The sequence below is a fragment of the Elephas maximus genome, chromosome 8 (genome assembly GCF_024166365.1).
Source record: "Elephas maximus indicus isolate mEleMax1 chromosome 8, mEleMax1 primary haplotype, whole genome shotgun sequence".
Taxonomy (NCBI): domain Eukaryota; kingdom Metazoa; phylum Chordata; class Mammalia; order Proboscidea; family Elephantidae; genus Elephas; species Elephas maximus.
Window position 1 is genome coordinate 94,120,551 of NC_064826.1, and position 24,913 is coordinate 94,145,463.

At 39.1% G+C, this 24,913-nt stretch overlaps 1 protein-coding gene across 1 annotated transcript; it reads right to left on the minus strand.

Annotated features, from left to right (window-relative positions):
- KBTBD2 (kelch repeat and BTB domain containing 2) lies at positions 1-24,568 on the minus strand. Its single transcript, XM_049894065.1, has 4 exons — positions 23,936-24,568; positions 10,365-10,876; positions 5,051-5,216; positions 1-2,731 (listed from the first exon to the last, which is right to left on the minus strand). The coding sequence occupies exons 2-4, from the start codon at positions 10,532-10,534 to the stop codon at positions 1,193-1,195; spliced, it is 1,875 nt and encodes a 624-aa protein (XP_049750022.1). The 5' UTR covers positions 10,535-10,876; positions 23,936-24,568; the 3' UTR covers positions 1-1,192.
- Positions 24,569-24,913: the final 345 nt, after the last annotated feature.

Genomic DNA, 24,913 nt, shown 5'->3' on the forward strand with positions numbered 1-24,913 from the left:
GATATTGAATATATACAATTTATTTAATAAATTAATGTCATTCAAAATACAGTGCCAGAACATTATGCAGTTGAACATGCTAGTAATGTTTGTCCATGAAGCACCTGTGCTCATGTTAGATTGGCGGCACCCCGCTACTGCTAGTGGTTCCTGGGATTAATGCCAGAGCAGCACTAGTTATCTGCTCTTCTGCACAGCTAGTGCAGAGGATTCCTGAACAGTTCACCTTCCTAATCCTAACCCCCCCAACACACACACAACAGGTTAAAAAAAAAAAAAAAAAAAACACACCCTGACAACTAACAGGTATCTATACACAATCACTCTACAGTAATGCTTGTTATTAAATTAACAAAGATGTTAACGACCTGGTTAACCCACTCTAAATCTTTAAGATGGAGAAATACATCAGCAGCAGGTAGTTATATGCATGAGCCAACGTTAATGTAATACAGAAAGTGGAGGCATTTACCGATGAAAGCTCCACACAGACCCGCACGATGAGGGGCTGGCAATTCTTTTTGCAAGCCCAGCAACTCAGTCCACACCTGGTAAATGACCAGCTGATTGGAAGACCTGTATTCTAGATAGACAAGTTAGTGAAAAGAGAATACATGCACCTAATAGTATAGTTAGACTGGTCCTGCAGTCATAGCTTTCTCTATGTAATACCATAAAGTGGAAGATCTTCCTCAACTATAGGATAGCATTTAGACGGCATTTCTAAACCAACAAGGACATTAGTGTTAAGTGCAGCTGAACTAATTACACTGAAGAAAACCATATTCCAGAACTTCAGAACAGAAGCACAGGAACAAAATACATATACTGAAATAACCTCAGCATAGTGTCACATACCACACTAGGAACAGGAAATTACCTTTTAAGTGAACTTCTTGAGCTGTACATACACAGGGCCAACGATCTGTCAGATAATCCAAATTCTTAAACTCTCATGGTACACATAAAAATTTCTCAATTATTGGATAATCTATTTCATATTATGGAAGCATCTTTCTGTAAGACTCACTGATATATATTATACTGATGCAAATATTAAGTAGGGCATAAAAATAAAATTTATCAAAGATAGACTTTTATGTACTCCTATTTAGTCCCTTCATAGCCTCTCTTGTTTAGCAAAGAAAATGACAAAGCCCATCAATCAGGCGTGCACTCTCTGAACTCCCGACTATACAGGTGGTGGCAGCGCAACCATTTCTCCATCCAGTTCAAACTCCTCTGTCCCATCCGGTGAAAACAGGTAAGTTGGTGGTTTCCATGGAGATTCTTCAAGGCAGGATGGATAAAGCTTCCCCACAGTGCATCGAAAATCTCTCCCCAGGTCCCACAGTACACGTTCAGATATGTGCTGGCGCAGGGACCACCGGTCGAGTTCCAGGTCATACTGGTAGGTGACATATTTAGCTCTCTCATTTAAGTGGGTTTCTCGCATAAACACACACAGAGAATTTGAGATTACAACAGCTCTTACACAGGGGTCAGAGTACCTCTTAGCAGGGATGTTGGCTGCCATTTTCCACTCATTTTTATTCACATCATAAATTTCCACAGTTACTGAAGACCCATCTACAGTGCCAGAGGGGAGTCTTATGCCAGAATTGGTGGCAATATGCAACCCTCCAATATAGAAAATTTTATCACCAAAAGCTGCTGCCGAAGCAAAGGACCTGCTCGTCTGTCTCATGGCCATTTCTACCCATGAATCAGACCTTGAAAAATAACAGTACATGAGGTTCAGTGTCATCACATAAATGCAGTCATGAACCACAACTGCTGCACTCCACTGCCAAGCACAAGGCAAGGGGCTTACCATCGTCCACTCATCCTTTTCAGTGTCGTATCTTTCTACAGTCCTCCTGTTAAGTTCCCCACCTACACTATCTCCTCCAATTGCATAGATGTAGCCTTCACAGCAAACCAAAGACGGTTTTACGCGGACAAAAAGCATTGGGGTCTTTGGAAACCAGGTATTTTGCTGTGCATCAAACCAATAAAAGCAATTTACAGTTCTGAAGGCAGTCTGAAGTTTGCTTGTTTTACTGTGATTTGTTTTTGTGTTTTTCAGAGGAACCTGACCCCCTGCTATATAGATGTCATTATCAGGAGTTACAACGGTTCCAACCTTATGCAAATCTGCTGGTGGGCTGCACAGCTTGTAAACTTTTTCTGCCTGGGGACTGTAACAGACTGAAGAGTAAAGACTACAAGGATTTTCTGAAGATGCTTCAATGAAAATCATCATCTCCTCTTTAGTCATCCCAAGTCTTGGTTTGAAAAACTTAGGCATAGATTTATATAGACCTTGAACCACCACAGACTTATCATTGGGTGGCAGACCTTGAAACCAAGCTCTCTGTGTTACTTCTGAAAGTGCATCAATTCTGATTTGGCTAAGAACTGAAGACAAGTACTGTGATCTTGATTCCGTGTTGTACTCCAGCCAAAGCATTGCAGCTTCACGAACTGTCTCCTCCTTTTCTACGTTTAAATTGTCACTACTGAGAATGTCTATCAGTAGGTCATGTGACAACTGCATGAAAGCTTCCTGGTGATACACAGCCGTGAACTTGTGCTCCACCATTCTTTTAGCACTTTGTTTTAATTCTTCACAACTGAAGAGATCAGCAAAACTCAACAACCGCACACAATTCTCTGCGTTTATTTTTTTAATTAAATATTCTCGACAACGTTGTAACACATCTTCTACCTAAAATGAAAGAAGAAAGAAAAGCAGGTAAGGGAAGTATAAATAAAAAGCCAAACCAGCTGCTGTCAAAAGGGTTCTGACTCATTGCGACCCACGTACACAGAGCAAGGCTACTCCACCATTTTCAAGGCTGCATCCTTTCAGAACTTGCCAGGCCCTTCTTCCGAGGTGCCTCTCTGGGTGGGTTCAAACCTCCAACCTTTTGGTTAGTAGTTGAGTACTTAACCATTTCCACCACCCAGGGACTCCTAAGGGGAGGGTAGACACATTTCACTTCTATGTAAGGCACAGATACATTAATCAGATCCACTTACAGTATTTTATTTTCAAATACGTATGTTTGGCCTAAAGGATAACGTCTTCCTGTAATAATAAAATTATAAGACTATGAATAGTTTTGCATTTCTTCTTCCTCCCAGTGGCCTACTTAACTGTCCTATTTAGGAGCCAGTAGTACAGCATCAAGTAGGCACTAGGGGACAAAAAAAACCAAATGGCCTTAATGGAAAGGTAAGAAAATTCATGCATAAGTTATACTTTCCTAGGCTTTTAAAAAATATTATTACAAGAACCAAATGAAAACACTGTGTCAAAGTACAAAAAACGATTATTGTTAAATAGCTAAAATCTGGTTTTCTCAATTTGGACAAGGCAGATATGTAAAACCAGAAAATTGTGCACAATGACTAAAAGCAGTGTTATTATTTGCCTTTCTTAGCTACAGAGATAATACAACCAATCAAAGGAACAATCAGTGTTCACTTTCAGTTATAAATTGCCTGCACTTAAATGACCCATATTAGCCACTCCAAGTTTCCTAGATTTATATTTTCTTTTAAAGTAGATTTCAGTTGGATGAGAAGTACTGCCAACCATGTATTCAACATCACAGTGGTTAACGAGAAGCCGTTCACAGTGAGGAGTCGGGTTGCCTGGATTCAAAACCTGGATTGGCCAATCAGTATACCTGCATATTAGGCAACCAGCTTCACCTTCCTAAGCCTCAGTTTTTTCTTGTATGAAATGGGGAAACAGTAGTTGTCTATCTCAAATAATTATTATGAAGATGAGAATCTATAAATAATCAGTACAGTATCTGGCACATAAAAACATTACCAATTCATGTGGTTAATAGTGAAAGTAATGTCGATAGTCAGGTTTGCTAGGGTGACTCAGTCCAAAAGGCAGAGTCCTGTTTTGCATCTGGGCAAGCATATTTGCATGAGTACACACAATTCATTAAAATGGCAGAAAAAATTATAGGGAACAGTATTGATTTTAATCAGTAACAAAAGGTTCTGGAATTTAATTTCTTGACATTTCTTACTAATTCTGAAAAACATCTGCTTTTAATTCATGGCTTTGAACAAAGTAGTGAAAATTTGCAAGCTATAGAAAGACAGTGCTTACAGTAAGTGTTTTTCCTTTGCGAGCTTGGATTTAGGATGTGAGGGCCTTTGATTCTAAAGCACCAGGAAGCTACCATGACCCCAGGACCCCCAGAGTTGAAAATACACTAGAATACTGAACAATTTTAGAAAAGAAAGAAAGGTACATAAGGCATGGGTTGATTTCTGGTTCCCAGTTACATTCAGGTATAGGCATTTGACCAGGGGCATTCATTCATTCATTCATTCATTCAGCACACACTTATCAAGTACCTACTATGCATCATGAACTGTGTACCAAAATTTACCCTTTGGTCTGAAGCTATCCCCTTGGAGAAACTTTGTTTCTGAAATACCAAGTGTTACTTCAAAACAGGGAAAGGAATGAGGAAAATACTTTTATGTTCCTCTTAAAATTTGACGAAAGAATTTGACAGGAAATACAGAGTAAAATAGTTTATCATAGGCAATTACATAAATCACTTTGTTTTAGCTTAGTTTTAAAACCTTCTCCTCAATAGTTCAATATGATCACACGGCCATGATCAATATTTAAGTTCCATAATTTTCGTAAGAATCTTAAAACTTTCCAAGTGAAAAGGAATACCATCAAAATTTGTACACTTAAGCTATTAACACAAAAACCCAAAGCACTGAAATTCAACAAACTCTGTTAAGAATTTTACTTGAAATCTAAATTCTTGGGTAAATTAGACAAAATATGAAAACAGTATGAAAATTTCACCTTTCCTTTTAATAAACTAAGTCCCCAAAACTATTTTTTGGCTGATCAAATGCTATTGTGCTTTTCCCTTACACTTTTTAAAAAGAAACCTTTACCTTATGAAATCTGCAGTAAGACGTCACTGATTCAACATTTCTTAAAAAAATAAAGAAGTCACATATGTAACTTCAGAGAAAAACTATTTACCTGCAAGAAGCAAGCTGTTTCATAAAGCTGTTCAACAGTGCTGTCATTTATTGCCAAGTTACCCGTGTATGCATACGTTATTATTATCTGTAAGGTGGCTGCATCAACGTTCCTCAGGTGCACGTGTGTCTGTTTGCTTTCACTTAGTCCACTCATGAACATGGCCCTACAGTAGGATGGAAGAAAACAAACCTTAAAGAGTTTGAGGTAAAACAAATGTGTAGGACTAAAAAGAAAAACTACATGGAACATTTATTTAACATTTGTTGATGGACAACTTACAAGCAAGACTTCTGAGGGAGACAAAAGTATAATCCAATGCCAAGTGTACCAGAACATTCCACTATGCCATTCCCAGTGAAAACATGAAAGTTCACCTATTCCTCGTATCCATACAATGGATACAATAAAAAGGAACTAATGATTGATATATACGACAACACAGGTGAACATAAAAAAACATTAGGCTCATCTGGATCCTTGGTTTGCAGGTTTAGGGTCATGGTGTTATAGGACATCTCAGATAATTGGACTAGTAACAAGTTTAGTGCTTCCACCTCCTAGTTTGTTGCATAGTGCCTAGGGTCTTAAAAGCTTGAAAGCAGCCATGCAAGGCACAATTGGTCACTTATTCATTTGGAGCAACAGAGGAAGGACTCAGGAAAAGGAGGATGACATAGAATGTGTGACTAACTGCCTCCATGAATTGCCTCCTTTGCCATGAGACCAGAAGAACTGGATGGTGCCTGGCTACCATTACTGAACATTTTCATCAAAGATTCCACAAAAGAATCCTAATCAAAAGGGGGACAAGGCAGGCCAGAATTTCAAATTCTCATGGAATCCAAACATTCTGGAGCCATAGAAGCTGGATGAATCCCTAAAACTATTGCTGTGAGATAATCTTTAAACCTTAAACCAAAAACATCTCTTATTTTTAAAACCATAGTTTAACTCAACTAGTAAAAACTATGTGCATTGTGCTGTTTTAAGAACTACCCATATGGGATCAAACTGACAACAGCAACTTGAAAGATTACACAGGAGACTTACGGGGGCAGTAAGTTTATGTTAATGGAGGAAAAACAACTCAGAAAAGGAGGGCGAGAATGGCTGCTCAATTCAAAGAACATAATCAATGTCACTGAATTGTACATGTAGAAACTACTGAACTGGTGGTGTGTTCTGCTGTATACTGAAGAGCAACAAAATGATTTTTTTTTTTTTTTAATTAGGCTCAGTGAAAACAGTCAGAGCCACATACATGACTGCATTTGTATGAAATGTCCAAAAGAGGCAAACATATAGGGCAGAAGGTAGATTAAGGTTACCTGGGCTACAGGTGAGAACAGTGAGTTACTGTGTATGGGAACAAGGTGATGCGAATACTTTAAAAATAGATTATGAAGATGGCTGTACAACTCTGTAAATATACTAAAATTCATTTAACTGTATACTTAAGATGTAAATTTTATGATCTGTACATTGTATCAATAAAGCTGCTAAAAATTCACTTACTCAAATGATTTCCTAAAAATATGCAGGACACTTTCTTAAAAATCTACTATATACAGGAAACTGCTGGAAAGGCAACAGATGTTGTGAAGAATACAAAATAGAATGCCCACGTGTGTGTGAGAAATGAAAAAACAATGTAAAGAATATTACTGCATGCATAGGTGAGAAATGCCTCTGCTTGCAGACATTACAAGTGGGTATCACGAAGTGACTAGCCTTGGACCTCAAAGACAAGGAAATGAGGACGTATTCAAGTAGGTAAAACAGTGAGTCAGGGTACTGTCTGTTCAATGGACATGGCTGAACATAGGGTTCATGCAGGATACTGGAAAGTTAGATGGGAAGATGAGTAGCAGTCAGATCACACAGGGCCTTTTAAGATGAGACAAGGGAGTCAGAGCCTTTTGCTGTGGAGGACATTGAATAGTGAAGGGATCTGAGATGGATTTAGCATGACAGAATGTCCTCTAGGATGAATGCTCTATACCCAGAGACCTCAAAAGCCCAAGGCTGAAGACAGGGAAATTGGTTATGAGGCTAATGCAATGAACAAAATGAGAGATAAGATGAATGAGCTAGGGTAGCAGAAGGATTTAAAAAAAGAAATTACAAAGAACCAAAGAGATCCGGTGATTTTCTGCATCTAGGAAATGAGATAGAACAGAAGTAGATAAAGGAAGAGTCAAAACTGTTTAATTTCATGTAAGTGCCTGAAAAAATATTGAGAGAAAAATCCTAAGGTGAAGGAGGAAAGTCACTCCTAAGAAAAACATGAGTTAAATTTTGGATACATTTATTTGAGGTAAAGGCAATTGAGTCAAATGGAAATAATCAGGTAAGTGTTTAGAGGTTGAAAAATTAAAAAAGAAAACCTACCCAGAACCCCACTGACCAACCTGAGGTAGAGTTCAATTAGGATAAGAGAAAACAAATGAACAGGAGGATGAAAAGATTCAAGAAAAATAAGAACAGCCAGACCAGTACAGAAGACCAGAGAAGCTAAAGGTGACAACTAGCAAGTGATGAGGAAATAACGGCAGCCTTAAAACGGCTGTGTTGTCTTTAAGATTGTAGTTATGATGAAAAATTAAGCTTCGTGGACTTCAGGAAAATCAATTTCAACTCAATCTATTAGAGATAAATAATAATCTTATGGCTAGAAAATTAAAATAATGTTTTACTTATATAGTACAAATAAACTTAAAATGAACCAAAAAATAAACCTAAGGAAGGAAAGGAGCTCTGATGGCACAGTGGCTAAAGTGCTCAGCTGCTAACTGAAAGGTCAGCAGTTCAAATCCACCAGCTGCTTCAAGGGAGAAAGATGTGGCAGTCTGCTTCTGTAAAGATTACAGCCTTGGAAACCCTGAGGTGCAGTTCTTCTCTGTCCTACAGGGTTGCTATGAAATCAGAATTGACTTGATGGCAATGGGTTAATGAGGAAGGGGAAAAAAAAGAAGACACCTAAATAAACCCACATGGTACTTTCTGTCATGGATTGAATTGTGTCCCCTAAAAACATGTGTATCAATTTGGCTACGCCATGATTCCCAGTATTGTGTGATGGTCCACCATTTTGTCATCTGATGTGATTTTCCAATGTGCTGTAAATCCTATCACTATGATCTTTATTAGATGGATGAGCGGCAGTTATGTTGACGAAATCTACTAAATTGTGTCTTAAACCAATCTCTTTCAATATAAAAGAGAGAAGCGGGCAGAGAAACACAGGAACCAAGAAACCAGCACCAGGAGCAGAGTGCATCCTTTGGACCTGGGGTCCCTATGCTGGAAATGCTCCTAGACCAAGGGAAGACTTATGGCAAGGACCTTCGCCTAGAGCCAACAGAGAGAGAAAAAGCCTTCTTCTGGAGCTGATGCCCTGAATTTGGACTTCTGGCCTACTCGCCTGTGAGAGAATAAACTTCTGTTTGTTGAAGCCATCCACTTTTGATATTTCTTTTATAGCAGCACTAGATGACTGAGACATTTTCTGACAATGGGGTGGTTTTTCTCTTATGTCTTTAAGTGTACAAAGACGGAGGACAATACAGAATATTATTATAGACAGAATTGCTGCATAGGTTTAAAAGTTAGACCTGAGGACTGCTAAGGTATTCTACTCTATGCTTACAAATGTCAATCTGAAAATCCTTAACTACAACATAAAGCTCTTTCCAATGATGAGTGAGCGATTTAAAATTAATGACCATTGAAAAGGGAGAAGCCAATTTAGGTACTGACTAAATCTGTAACCTTGAATTTCTAATACCATCTAAGTCAATGGATCTCAAAAAAATTCATCAATCATTTGGGAAGCTTTTTTCTTTCTTTTTTTAAATTTTATAGCGATAAAATATATAACAACATATGTAACTTACTATTTTAACTATTTTTAAGTGTACGATTCAGTGACATTAATTACATTCCCCATGTTGTACGACCAGCACCACTACCCATTTCCAAATGTTTTTCATCATCTTAAACAGAAACCTAGTATCCCTTAAACGGTAACTCTCCATTTCCCTCGCATCTGGGAAGCTTTCAAATATACAGGTTCTGATTCCCTAACCCAAATCTGTTGAATCGAATTTCTGGGTTTCAATTCCAAGAATCTCTAATTTGTAAATGCATCCAAAAGGATTCTGATGACCAACCAGAATTCTGAAACCACTGTTTGCAAACAGGCTCTCTGATTCAGGCAAGAAAACCAGTGTCTAAAATTGCATGAAAAATCCACAGCTTAACCTGAAACAAGAACTGTGGCACAACAAAGGCAACTGGGATTTGAGGCCTTAGTTTCTGTAATCATGAGATGGGTATGGTGAGGAATGTGAACTGTCTGTAACTGCACGTAAATCAGCCCTGAAAGGTCAGATTTAACCTTCCCTGTCTACAGCGGCCACTAACGAGCAGCAGAAACTAACTTTCATTGCTGGTCTCCATTTATGGCCGCTAATATTTGTAGTAGGAATATACCAGTCCACATCTAATTCATCCTTATGCATCCTTTCAATTATTAAGTAAAAATTCAATCTAAGGGCAGAGAACAAATAAAGGAATTTCTAAGCCTTACTTTTCTATTCACCTCACAAAACTTTAATAATAGAGACCTACTTTAAAAAGACAAAAACAAGTTACAAAAAAATCAAAAGAAACAAAAGGTTAAGCTTCGTTGATTCGTAATTACCAAAAAATAACTAAATCAGCTTCAAAGTTCTGAGGCATAAAGAACACCAACCATGTTATTAATTACTGAAAATTTCTATCTGGCAAGGAGTCTGGTAAGGCTAAAAAGATTATCACAAATGATAGTAGTAATAGTATCAACCAAGAGAAAAATACATTTTTGCAAAGCAAATAAAAATCCTTAACATGTCTTAACAGCACCAACTCAGCCTCTTAAAATTATTATCAAACCTATTTTTACCCTTAAGCTTATAAACAAGGACCACCGTCTTCTAAAGGTAGTATTTTAAAATTTTAAAAGAATTGTTCCATTTTTCATCTTCTTTCAATGGGAAAATAGTATCTTCAATCTTTCTGCCTCCCCAACATTGAAATTTTACTTTAATTTCAACAAATTTCTCATATTTAAACTTTTCTAACAACTTTCACCCATTCCATACTTATATATGCAAGGACAGGATTTGGCAAGCACTACATCATCTGAATATAAAACCTAAAGAAAACATTAAGATCTTTTTTAATTTAAATATTCTGAAAAATTCCTATTAAAACATTGAAATAAGCGAATTTTCTGCATTTACAAACTAACCAAGATTAAAGCACTTACCTGAAATAAGAGCTACATGTTGCAAGAACCATCTTATGACAAGGGAATTCGGTGCCCTCAACAATTAACACTATGTCAGTAAACAGCTGCTGTTCATAAAACAGTTTTAACTGTTCCAACAAGGACACAGCATATTCAGTATTGATCTGCCTCTCCTCTTGAGTGGACATGACTGTATTCCATTAATATTTCCTGGACCAGATAAGAAAAGTCAATCTTACTGGTGGAAGGTCAAGTGAATGCTTTAGAAATAAAGAAAGGAGAAACTGTATGTGCTGCTATCTGCAGCATGCAGAACCAAGACTGACACAGTCACTAATAAATCAGTATCTTATTACAGGCTTAGAATCACTCCTAGGTCATCCCGTGTTAATTAGGTTCTTCAAAGTTCTTCAGCACATTCTGCAGACATACTGTTCAAATTTGCAACTGTGCAGCTCATGAGTGAAACAGAATAACACACGAGGTAGATCCGTGGCAACATCCTATGTTCGGTGGATCCTCTGGAGTAACTAAAAAGAAAAAAAGCGTTCGGTTAGAGTATCTAGGCCAGTACATTTTTAGAAAACTGTTTAAAATAGCAGTCTTAAATAAAAATTATATTGATTTGAAGTTCAACTTTAGACATTATCATACAAATGAAACAAAAAAATGAGCATTAATTATTAAAGTCTTCTACATTTAAAATACAGACTGCAGAAAGTTAACATTTGTAGATTTAAGGAAACTTTTTGCCTTCTACACAAAGTATAAACATCCCAGAAAATAAGGCACACATAAACAAGCATAATTTTAAAGTCTTTAAAAACAGAGTAAGTTACCAGCAAAGCCATCAATTTAAATTACTTAAACTATACGGTAAATAGATTCAAATCACTTATTTCCAAAGTATAAACTATATTTTTGTTTAATTTGATGTTCAGTTCTCTTAAGGGATGTATGTGTAATACCTCTCTTGGTACAAAGGTTTATTCCTAGGATCTTAATGAATAAACGCATACAATTTTACTGAAAAACATAAAACATAATTAAGTGGTGAAACTCCATACTATATGAATTATGAATATTCTCCAAATTTATGTATAAATTTAATGGAAATTCAATCTAAATTCTACTAGCAGGGGGATTCATCAGGAAGAACAGCACAAAAATTGTCAGCATTTTTTGGGAGAAATAGGCAAGTTCTTCCTCATGACCCTACCGAATACTAAAATGTATTACGAATCTGCAATAAATCCAAGTATACATAAGAAATTAGACAAGATAAAGAAAAACATGGCATTTCATATTGGGAAGAATGACCTACTTCAACAAATAATGCTGAACAACTGGCTAACAACTCAGAAGAAAAACCTAGGTTTCAGTTTAGTCATACTGCATACTATTCAACAAAAGACATTCCAAACAACCTAAATGTCCATCAACAGATGAATGGATAAACAAAATGGAATACTACTCAGCCAATAGGAGAATTGAATCCTTGATATGTGCTACAGTATGGATGCAGCTTGAAGGCATTATGCTGCGCAAAATAAGCTAACCACAAAAGGGCAAATGCTGTATGAACTCACTTATATAAAAAGGAAAGGCAAACGTACAGAGATAAAAGTTTATTAGTGGTTACCAGGGGTGGTAGGGAGGGGAAAAAGGGGAGTTAATGGTGACAGAAAAATCACATTAAGGGTAGGGTTGCACAGTTGATTACTGTAATTGCGATCTGTAAGTCGTAAACTTGTAAAAAGTTTAATTGGCAAAAGTGGTGTGACAAATACATTTACAACAAAAATAGAAAAAAGGAAAAGAGTAGCTACTGAGGCTGCTTATGTACAAATGCCTCGTGGGATTTGGTTCCTTGGCTTAGAGGTTTAGGGTCATGGTTTCACGTGACATCTCAGTTAACTGGCCTAATAATGTGTTTGGTGCTTCTGTTTTACCTCTTAGTTTGTTACATAGCACCTGGAATTTTAAAAGCTTGCAAGGAGCCATCCAAGGCACAACAATTGGTCTCTATTCACCTGAGACCAGAAGAACTGGATGGTGCCTGGCTATCATTACTGAACATTCTGATCAAAGATTCTATAGAAAAATCCTGGTTAAAAGGGGAAAAATGCAGACCAGAATTGAAAATTCTCACGGACTCCAGACTTTCTATAGCCGTGGAGGCTGGACAAACCCCTGAAACTATTGCCCTAAGATAATCTTTAAACCTTAAACCAAGATAACTTCCCCTGAAACGATCTTAAAACTGAACAATGGTTTAGCTGAGCTAGTAAAAAAAAGGTCTGCCTTGAGCATTATGCTTTATGGGATCAAACTGACAACAGCAATGCAAAAGATTAGGTAAGAACCTTAGGAGGCAGTGAGTTTATATTAATGAGGGACAAACAACTCAGAAAAGGAGGTAAGAATGTCACTAAATTGTACACGTACAAACTGTTAACTGGTGTATCTTTTGCTGTATATATTCTCAACAACAAAATACGTAAAATTTACAAGAAAAAAAAAAAGACATTCCAGCCGAATTAAAGTTTAACTTTAAAATGTTACTTGGAAGTCAGTATTTACAACACACGGCAAAGGAATTACAAATCGTGAAAAGAAAGGGGAAAACCCAAATAGAACGCTTCTAAATATGTTAGCTATGCAAACCATCATCTCTTTTCTAATTAGATGATTCTTAATTGCCATAATCAAAAAGCCCAGTGCTTTTGACATGGAATTCATAAATCATTAAAACCAGTAATATTTTTCCTCACAAAATACCTTTCATTATATCAAGAAAATCACACCGTACTTCCTACCAAACTATACTATTACATGAACTGCTAACTTGATATAGGCTGTCAAGTTTCCAGCCAAGTTAACTATGTAACTAAAACAGGTGCAAATGCAGAGTGAGACCTTAGGTCATTTAAGGTAAAGGCTTTGCTGTTCCAGATCTAAAAGTTATACTATAAATCTAGGTTCTACCACTAAAATCTCTAAGGCTAATAATATCAAAAAAAAAAAAAAAAAAACCAGTTGCCGTCAAGTTGATTCCAACTCATAGTGACCCTATAAAAAAAAAAATTAGAACTGCCCCACAGGGCTTCCAAGGAAGGGCTGGTTAACTCCAACTGCAGACCTTTTGGTTAACTGTTGCTCTCTTAACCACTGTGCCACCAGGGCTCCAACACCTAAGGATACTAAATTCACTGGCTATTTTCACACATTAATAATGCAGCAAGGCACACTGTTAGTGAGCGTGTGGGAACAAGCATTCTTACACATTATTAATAGGCATGTAAGTTGATACATCCCTACATGCCCTTATTCAAAACTATTGGAACAAGATATGTCCTGGAATTTAGAGTTTTCAGATTTTATAGAGGTAATGTGATGCACATATATTACAAAACATTCTCAAGGAATCTGGGGCAGCAATCCATAATCGAACTCATTAACGTCTTTGATGCAGGAATTATGAATAGTGTGGAAAAGTAGACTATATATAGTCTCATGTCACTTCAGGTGAGGTTTTGGTGGCAAATGACTTTTTTTAAAATAAAACCTGATTTTTGGAGCTTTTGGATTTCAGAATTACAAGTGGTATCTTACAAAACATGTATTTCCATAGTATGTATTTCATACCTTTTAACCAATCCATCGATTCTACTTGTAGACCACCAATTCTACTCGTAGAAATTTATCTTACAGAAATGCATGCATGCATTAATAAACCAAAGTACCAACTTCAGCTGCAGGACCCAAAACTGTTCCCATTCATACTTAAACCAGGTGACAACAGCTGGCAGCCAGGATGGATCTGGTTCATCCTGCTGGTCCCCAGAATTCCTTGCATACTAGCTGTACAGGCTCACTCTGATCATTTCGTTAACCTTATAATAATATGACTCAATTCCTTTTCAGTGAATTTTTTTGGGCCCCATTTAATTTATGTCTGGGTTTTACTAGATTTTTTAAAAAAATTATATGTAAGTTAACTATATTAAAACTATTGAAGTATGCTTTCAGAAAATTACACTGTGGGCCAACTTTATGTAATCCCCATAGTCACTGCTTTTACGACAGCCTTATTTCTCACCCCTTCCTTACAATCGTGGGTATATTTTCTTCATGGTGAAATATTCTAAATGCAAATTCCCATAACATTAAAATAGGCAAAAAAAAGTCAGTGTCGTACTAAACAAATTAAAAAATTTAAACCGATCTTTCTTTAGTACAATTAAAAATAAAGTATCCCACTTCTCTGGGAACACAGACTTTAAAATGTATTAACTAAAAATGTGAAAAGTTGTAAAGTTCTTTAAGATGATTAACAGCAACCTTCAAATGGCCATAACATGAACATTTTCTGTAACAAGATTCCTTCTCTCCTAAAAACAAAACTTCAATAAATTTATACCGTCCTTGGGTACACTAAAGTTTCATGAAAGTGTAGTGTTACTTAATTACCAAGGAATTTGTCATACTTTGTAAATATCCCCTTTCCAATAATTACAATTTTACGTGTCATTCTATATCATATGTAACATTAGCTTCAAAATTAGTTATACATCCTGGTAGCTATAGAATCTAGCATCCTCAGACGGAGCAATTCTCAAACAAGGAAACTGTTCACTTAATTTTCTATTATCAATTAATGGCCACTTATATTTAACAGATTTCTATTGAATATTTACTAAGTGCCAGTTGCTGTACTTTAAATATTCAGAGTGAGGGTTGTCAATCACTAGACTAGAGTTCCAAAATACACACTGCATTTACTCTTACTAAAGACTGGGACCAAAACCATGACTATCATTTAAAAACATCCACTGTTGTTTTTAAAACCAGTTTTTTTTTTTTGTACTTTAGATGAAGGTTTACAGAACAAACCAGTTTCTCATCAAACAGTTAGTACACACATTGTTCTATGACACCGGTTAACAAACCCACGACACGTCACCACTCTCCCTTCTCAACCGTGGGTTCCCTATTATCAGCTTTCCTACTCCCTTCTGCCTTCCAGTCCCTGCTCCAGGACTGGTACACCCCTTTAGTCTTGTTTTGTTCCATGGGCCTGTTCAATCTTTGGCTGAAGGGTGAACCTCAGGAATGACCTCATTACTGAGCTGAGAGGGTGTCCGGGAGCCGAACTCTCAGGGTTTCTCCAGTCTCTGACAGGCCAGCAAGTCTGGCCTTTCTTTTTGAGTTAGGATTTTTTTTCTCCATTTTTCTCCAGCTCTGTCTGGGACCCTACTGTGATCTCTGTCAGAGCAGTCCGTGGTGGTAGCCAGGCACCATCTCATTGTTCTGAACTCAGTCTGGTGGAGGTTGTGGTAGATGTGGTCCATTAGTCCTTTGGTCTTAAAAATCAATTATTTTAGACAATCTCAAAAGGCAAAAGAGGCCAAGCAAATGAGTGAAACAAGCATGAATGAAGACAAATTTTCTTGAAATCTAACCATCTTGATCTTCCAGTCCCAATTTTTTGATACAGACACGAGTGCAAGAAATTTTACTCCTTACCATAAGAAATACTGTAGTACAAGCAAAATTATGAAAGACAACTGGCGCTTGGCCTCACTGCTAACAGTGGTTCACACTGAAGAGAAAGGAAAGACTTTTCAAACCTTTTTAGTTTTACTAACATATGAAAAGATTACCTATTTTTTAAAAAAGTAAATTTTTAACAAGTAAACTACTTTCCCTTCTCAACACAAAGACAACTTTTCACATTCCCCCATGGTCCTTCTAGATCAGACGTCAACAAACTTTTTCTGTAGCCAGACGGTAAATTTTAGGCTTTGTGGGCCACTAGGTCTCTGTCTCAAGTACTCAACTCTGTTGTTGTACCCTAAAAGCAACCTCTGACAGTATGTAAATAAATGGATATGTCTATGTTCTAATAAAACTTTATTTACAAAACCAGGCCAAAGGCTACGTGTACCTAACCCTGTATTAGACTGCTTCTTGATCAAACATTAAGAGTCAGTGACTAAATTACCTACCTCACTTATTTTGCTAGAAGAATGTTTCCCCTTCAGATCACAACAGTGATGAAAAGGTACTAATCTTAGATTCCTGAGACTTGGATTAAATACAATTCTTAGTTAATATAACCTCTGTGTGTGTGTGTATCCCACTTTACTTCTCACCTGAAATATTTTAACATCTTTTCCCCTAATACAACTCCTTTCCCCAGCTCCTCCTAGTTCAGTGGACTTCTGAAACACTTTTTATCTAAAGCCTTAATAGCACAGAGCTTAGAAACATATGTGTGAGTACCCTTTATTAAGGTTAAAAAAAAACAAAGCTCTCCCTAAGATAATCTGTTGAAAAAAACTCACAATAAAAAAAAAGCCATAATAGATTTAAAATCACTAAAATTACTTTCTATTCGATCAACTACAACAATAGCTACAAACATTCAAAAAACAGAAGATGTGTATAAGACAATGCCTGTGTAAAGACATTTAGTGGACATATGGATTCACTAGATGGATCAAGGGCCACAGACTGGGAAATCACTGTTATATGCCACGATTCCTGGTACCACGGTTAACAGTAAAGTGCTATATAGAACATATTCCACAGTAAAAAATGCCTGCTAGTTTAGATTAGGGAGTTCTTGGTTGGTGCAAATAGTTAAGTGTTCATCACTTGCCAAAAGGTTGGTGGTTTGAATCAACCGAGAGGTGCCTAGGAAGACGAGCCTGGCGATCTGCTTCTGAAAGGTCACAGCCTGGAAAACGCTATGGAGCACAGTTCTACTCTGATGCACACGGGGTCACCCTGAGTCCGAAACAACTCAACTGCAACTAACAACAGTTCAGATTAATAGGAAAGTCCTATATGCTAAAGCAGTCATTAGAACATATTCCACGGTAAAAACAAAAAGCCAACGAGTGTAAGAATTAAATGGGGGTAACGAAGACACATATAATGAAATTCAGAATCCAGTAAAATTTCAATGTACTTTGACATAATAACTATGGATATTCTTACTCTTAGGCCTTTTTTCCTAAGCTCAACTAAACATTCTTATTTTTTTTTTAACTTTTATTGAGCTTCAAGTGAACGTTTACAAATCAAATCAGACTGTCACATATAAGTTTATATACACCTTACTCCGTACTCCCACTTGCTCTCCCCCTAATGAGTCAGCCCTTCCAGTCTCTCCTTTCGTGACAATTTTGCCAGCTTCCAACTCCCTCTATCCTCCCATCCCCCCTCCAGACAGGATCAACTGAACATTCTTGATTGGTCTGTTTGATGGCATAGTAAAAAAGGGTAACAGTAAATCAAGAGTACCAGCAAAGATTAAAACGCTATACAGTGAGATTCTTCATTCTCAACCCACTGACTTTCTGCAAATAATTAGTGGACAAAGTCAATATTACTTTAACTCCAGTGTTAAAAAAGTATGGAATGTATAAACCAATTGAGGTGATTAAGATAAAGAAGTAAATATAGAAATTCTGCTTTTAATCCATTTTCTCTAGGATAACCAAGTCTTCAAGGTTCTATTGAGCGTGTTTCACCACCCAAAACAGTTTCAAAACAGATATTCTGTTATTAAATGTTTATTAGGATTAAATAATTCATAGACATACAACTCTACTTAAAAATCTCAAACATCTTTCACCGAAAATACAAAAAAAATTTAATCTGAAACACCTCTCAAAGAAAATTATTTTCCTCCCTTAAGTAATCTTTTTAAGTAATCAATGTGACTATATAAAGTAAATCTTCGTACAGGTAACATTATTTTTCGATTTCACCACAAGGTAAGAAATGCATAAAGTCCAACTTTCGAGCTATTCGTATTCCAGAAATTTAAGCTGGCTGCTTTATTTTCGTACAAAATAACAGTATAAAAAGGTGTTTAAGTCTTTAGGCTGCAAAAGCCAAAACACACCTGAAAATAAATCTGCAAAGAAAATTTACACAAAGTAAATATTACTGTAATAAAAGTAAAAAAAGAGTAACAATAATTTTGTTTTATGGATTCTGAATATTGGTAATAACTTAAAAAAAAAAAACAAAACCAAGACTGACTAGATGATTAGATAGAGGTATAAAACAGGTTGAAACTCTTTTTGAAATTAAAATAATAATAATAATAGTTCCAAATAACTTTTAAAGATTCCAGGAGGTGATGATGGAAGTGTTGTTTTGTTCGTTTGTTTGTTTTTTTTGGGGGGGGGTGGGGTCTGGTTTTCCTTTGAAACTTAGTATTCATCCCCCCAGGTATGTCATCCGCAGTACTCTTCCACTGAGTAGCTATAGAAACACAAACAGAAGCCTGAGCAAACTTTTCAAATGTTAACCAGGCAAGATTCGGAGAATCAAGGAAAGAACAAATTAAGTAACTTCTGAATGTGAAAATCAGACTCACCAGCAATTAACTGAGGTGGAGGTGTGTACAGAAAAGAAAGGCATGAAAAGGGGGGGAAGGGGGAGGATGGTGAGGAGGTTGTGAACAAGGCCTACTGACTAAAATTTATTAGTAACCCCAAAATCAATATTCTCAGTGCTTTCGTGGTCATTTGCAGACACGCCCAAAGGAGTGAAAAATTTGGGTCACCTGAGAAGCATGGTCCTGGCTGGGGCTGAACAAGGCCGCTTGTTTCAGCTCTCATACTGTAAACAAGTATCTTTTTCGCAGTCCATTTAGTGCGACATTTTTTTTTACATTTTTTGTTTTTTGTTTATTTTGCTATTTACAATGGCCACCAAGGTAGTGCTCAAGTGCTATCTAGTTTCCTGAGCACAAGAAGGCTGTGATGGGTTTTACAGAGAAAATACACGTGTTAGATAGCTTTATTTAGGCATGAGTTATAGTGCTGTTGGCCATGAGTTCAATGTTAATAAATCAACAAAACCCAAAGACCTGTGGCTGCTGAGTCGATTCCAACTCACAGTGACCCTACAAAGCAAAAACCAAACCCACTGCCATCGAGTCGATTCCGACTCATAGCAACCCTATAGGACAAAGTAAAATTGCCCCATGAGGTTTCCAAGGTTGTAATATTTACGGAAGCAGGCTGCCACATCTTTCTCCCACGAGCTGCTGGTGGGTTTGAACTGCTGACCTTTTGTGCTACTCAGCCACCAGGGCTCCTTAATAAATCAAAAATACATGTCAAATAGTATCTTTAAATATAAATTCATAAAAAAAATTATGTACTGATTAGCTGTGGAAAATATTGTGACCAGAGGCTTGCAGGAACCTAACCCTGGATTTCCCCTAGGATCAGTGATTCAGTGTTCATGGTGACTCTACAGAACGTAACAACTGTATATAACAAGAACTGACTGTGTACGGTAGGGATGAAACCATGATAGAGAGGTCTCCCTCCAGGAAGGGGAGTGGGTTACAGGTCATTCATCTGTATGAAGTGCTTTCAAATGACGTATTACTAACTAGGGAGTGCTACATCCTCCAATGCTAAAAAAGTCAATATGGAAGACTGAACCTTATTGTTGGAAAGAATCCAAAACATACTGGATGTTGTGTTGCTAAAAAATTAAGACCATGGACTGGCTGTGCAGCAACTGTTGGACTGAAAGCTCAGTTCTACAACTCACTAGGTGTCTAACCTTTTGTAAGCTGGAAACCCTGGTGGCATAGCAGTTAAGTGCTACGGCTGCTAACCAAAAGGTCAGCAGTTCTAATCCAACAGGCGCTCCCTGGAAACTCTATGGGGCAGTTCTATTCTGTCCTATAGGGTCGCTATGAGTCAAAATCGACTCGACAGCTACAGGTTTTTTTTTGGAAGTTACTCTCCATGCCTCAGTTTCATCTGTAAAATGGAGAAATAAAAGACAGAACTCTTCTCAATGGATTGTTTAAGGATTAAATGGGTTTCAAAAAGAGCTTAGAACAGAGACTTACATAAATACTTGTGATTACTTTTATTAATGCACTCACTGGTCAAGCTTTTGCAGTACTTCACCAACTCCTAAATGGCCACACCTACACCAGAAAAAAAAAACAAACAAAACCAAACCCACCGCCATCGAGTCAATTCCAACTCATAGCGACCCTATAGGGCAGAGTAGAGCTGCCCCATAGAGTTTCCAAGGAGCGCGTGGCAGATTCGAACTGCTGACCTTTTGGGTAGCAGCCACAGCACTTAACCACCACGCCACCAGGGTTTCCAAAGAAGACATTCCGTCGGAGGAAATGCTCACAATCATTAGCCATTAGCCATTGCTTTCAAGTCATAGGAACCGTACAGGACAGAGTAGAACCGCCCTGTAGGGTTTCCATGGAGCGGCCAGTGGATTAGAACTGCTGACCTATTGGTTAGCAGCCATAACACTTAACCACTGTGCCACCAGGGCCCCATAGGGATCCCAATCATACAGTCTCAACACACAGAGTTCTCTTTCACACTGGATGAATTTTACTTCAGATAGAGAAATTCAAAGCTTTTAGGGACTAGTTTGGTGGTACAAATCATGCAACAAACTAGCTCAAAAGAGACTACTCTTGAGAAGGCTGATGTCAATGCAGAGAAACTAAATGAGAGCCAGGAAAGAAAGTCCTAGTCATAAAACATGCCTTTCCTCATTGCAAAGAGGAGATAGGTCTCTCCTTATGGAGAACAAAATATTGGTGTCAGAAAGAGTATGCTTTCAAGTTACTGAAATAATCCTGACAATTCACAATGTTTGGAAAAGACCATTTGGTACTTAGATTGTTAACCACTACACAGACAGAATTTTCTAGAGTTATGACGAATATCAATTAAAAAACACACACACAGCTTGCCTTTTGAAGATATCAAGTTTGGCAAATTTCATTACAGGTTCCTCTAAAAACAGGTTCCTCTACTCTAGTCAAATTCAGAGCTTAGGTCTGAATTTGTGTGTTCCCCATTTCCAATCATATCTAAAACTACATAGCTCCATCAAAGTAATTACTCTCAGTACCCTAACTAAATCCAGGTCACAAGTATAAGCTTCTGTACCACATTTTGATTAATAAGTTACCACACTTTCAAAAAATTAAAGAAGTACATAAAAGACATGTCATCTGTGACAAAATTATATCAGTGTAGTATGTCCTTTTATTTTGGGTATCGCTTTTCTTTTTTTCTCTCAGCTCCACACAGCGACTTATTAAGAAAGCTGGGGAAAGGTGGGGTAATGCAAAACTGACCTAACTTTATTTCACCAGGACTTCATTTTCCACCAAGTGAATAATTTCTTTAAGCATAACAGTAAGAAAGTATTTCCCAGATACCCAAATACATTCATGAGGTTACTAAAGAAATACACCCTCAGCAATAATCGTGACTACTAAAGTTTCTCAGTTTCTTTAAAAAAAAAAAAAAAAGGTAAACTAAGGAATACTTATCTGATTCCCAATGCCTACCCATGGAAGCTACTACATGTCGCCACTTGTCAGAGGTATGAGAGTGTAGTAGAGAAAGAAAAGCTAAGATTTAAAAAACTCTCTCTTACAAAATGATTATCATTTCCACTAAATATCCTATAAAAATACCTTCTTCACGTACACAAGAATTTCCACATGACAAATTCCTGGCAAGAGAATCCAAAGTAATTTTTATATACCTAAAAAGCTACTTGAAACCAACCTGACAGTTCTAATAGTTTGAGTTATCCAAACTCCACAAAACTAAAAAAGATAATGAAGGCCTTTGAAATTTTCATTCATATATTTCATGGTGGCAGGATCAACCCTTTTTCCTGGCCCCACTTGTCTTAGGAATGCCAGCAAGGAAACAAACCCCTCCTCCCCCACAGAAAAATTTACCTGAATAAATTTGTAAAATCTTTTGAAAAACTAAGAAGGTATCTTTTGGCTTTTAAGGCTGCATTTAAGTTTCCAGGAATTTACTCCACCTTAACACATTCAATGTTTGGATCTTATACAACAGCTCAATACATTTACTCACCACGAGAAAGAAAAAAATACGTAAGGTTTGAGTTTAAGCAGTACTACGATACCTCCATTCCCCTCCCAGCTCCTTAGAGGCCCTGTGAAGTTAACATATTTTATGGTAATGCTTCCTATGGGAGCAAAAAAGAGAAGAGTTATAGTACTCGAACTCCTAGAAAACTGTGTGTAGCGAAACTACCACTGCATGAAACACGTGGACTATAGAACACGCTCAATAGAAATATCATAGCCCTCCAGAATTACTGACAGACAACAGCCCTTGAGGATTTCAGGGCCCAATCTCAAAAGGCTTAAACAAACACTCGACCAACAAAAGATCAAAGCGAAGAAATAAACATAGCAATAGTTAGCAACGAGATAGAAAGGATAGCAAAATTCCACATCATCGTGATTGGAAAACTGACTAGTATGACTTTTCAATTTACTTTAGGTCAGAAAAAAGTCCTTTCCAAAGGGTAACTAAAATACACCGTTCGCAACTGCAAGACATTTTAAGTCCATACCACTGCACTCAAAATCGGACAAAATACAGAAGCAGAGTTGCGGGCAGGGGGAGGACCTATCCCGTTAATTAGTTCCCTCAGTGAAAGAATATATCATTTTGGTCAGACCACACTGCTGATAGGGTTTTGTTTTCGAATGCCTGAATGCTCAGTGAGTCAGACGTACAGATCCATGTATAAACAACACGTGACCAATCCTGTCCCCCACGGTTTCATAAGACTAATTGATAAAGAAAACAGGTATTTCACACAAACATTCCCCTTTAAGGTTAATTTTACACCTAGGATTGTTTTTCTGTTTTCACTTGAAGGAGTCATCGTGGAAGCACCCTTCATACAAACCTCTACAGTATGTGGCCTGTTCAGTGGATATTCCTCTCCCTTTGGCTGAGGTAGCTAAAAAAGAGATCTTAGTTTGCTAAACCAGAAAAAGAGACAGTAATTCAAAATAACTGTCCCACATCAAACCAAAGGATGTTTTTCTACTCCACGGCTTCTCAACTCATAGGGAGAGCGAGGTGGTCGAGTTAAAATAAGTTAACGATTTCAGACTAAAGTAAATTTCAGTCTAAAGTAAACACGTACACAAATTTCCGTTTCAAAGGGCAGCTCCTGTTGTCCTCTCAAACTGTTAGTGGACCATACTGGAGCCTCTGTTAATCTAGTCATCTCTTGATAATTCCAGATGTATCAAGAGGAAAAAAACAGAAGGGCTTGCCCTTCTCCGACCCACCACCTCGCGAAAACGCAGCGAGTCTTTTCAAAGCAGCAAGTACATTCAGGAAGGAGCGGGCGCCAGCCGGGGCCAGGGCTCCGATTCCTGAGCCCGCCGCCGCGGAGGCGCCCTAGGGCAGGGGCCGGAAACGCCCCCGCGAGCGGCGCCCCGGGCAGCCCCTGCCCCGCGAACCGGCCAGGAGTCCGGCCGCAGAGGGCGGTGCCGACCGCCAGCGCCCCTCCCCCGCCCGCAGCGGAAGCGTCTCAGATTTGAAAGATGCCGCCGCCGCCGCCTTCCCCAGCCCCGCGCCCAGCGGGCCACAAAGGGCCGAGCCCCTTACTCCACAAACCTCCTGCCCAGTTCCTCCACAGGTCGCTGCGGGCCCCCCAGCCCGCACCTTCCCTCTCGCCCGACGCTGGCGACGCCTGCTCACCCGTGTCCTTCGGTTCCGCGGGGTGGGATCCGGTCCGACCGGCGTCTGGAAGACTCTGGGCCCCTCGGGCTTGGGGGCGGGGGCGTGGCCCTCCCGCCTCGGCCAGCCGGGGTCTCGCCTCCGCCTCCCGCCCAGGAAGGCTGGCGCCGCTGTCTCCTCTTCCTTCCGGTTTTCCCCCGAGCCCTCTCTTGGTCGGTCCGTCCGGTGCGGAAACCAGCGTCCTCTGCGGGCGCCGCAGCACTCTCCTCAGGGCCCGGTCACTGCTAGACTCCTCCCCCCGGAGCCGCGCCGCCTCGTCAGCCTCCGAGCCGCGAGACGCCCGGCTCGCCGCTCCCGCCCCGCCCCGCCGCGCGCGCTCGCCCCTTTCGCGGCCCCCGTCTGCCGGGCCCGGAAGGCGCGGGCGCGGACCGTTGCCTAGCACGGGGAGCGCCCGCCTCTTGCCAGGCTTCCCTTCCCGCCGCTTGAGCGCGCCAGTCAGCAAAACGACAGTTTTGCACTTTCCCGGGTTCTCGAGATCCACCTCCCCTGCCCTTACTCCAGCTTCCCCCGCCCTTTTCCTTTGCAGAATCCCACCGGAAAGTCAAAACAATTGGGTCCGCGCAGGCGCGAAAAAGGAAGCGGCTAGAGCAGGAAGCGCGGGGGCGGCGGTGTGGCGGGGAAGCGTTAGTGAAGGGGGTTCCCGGGAAAGGTCACCGGAGAGCCCGCGGAGGGCGCGTGCGCGGTGGCAAGCGGGCGGAGGCGGCGCCCCAGGAGGTGCGCGGGCCTGTGGAGCGAGCGGGTTCGCACAGCCGGAGCTTCAAGGCTGAGGCTGGCCGAAAGGAAGGGCCTAAGTCCATTGCTGAGAAATCCAGAGAGCGAAGCACCAAATTTTTTGCCGTAGGCCGGTTTTCCTCTCGAAATACCTACACTGTCTTCACAGCAGATATCTGCAGACTGGGTTGGGGAGTGAGAATGAGTAGACTACCAGTTTCGGGGAAG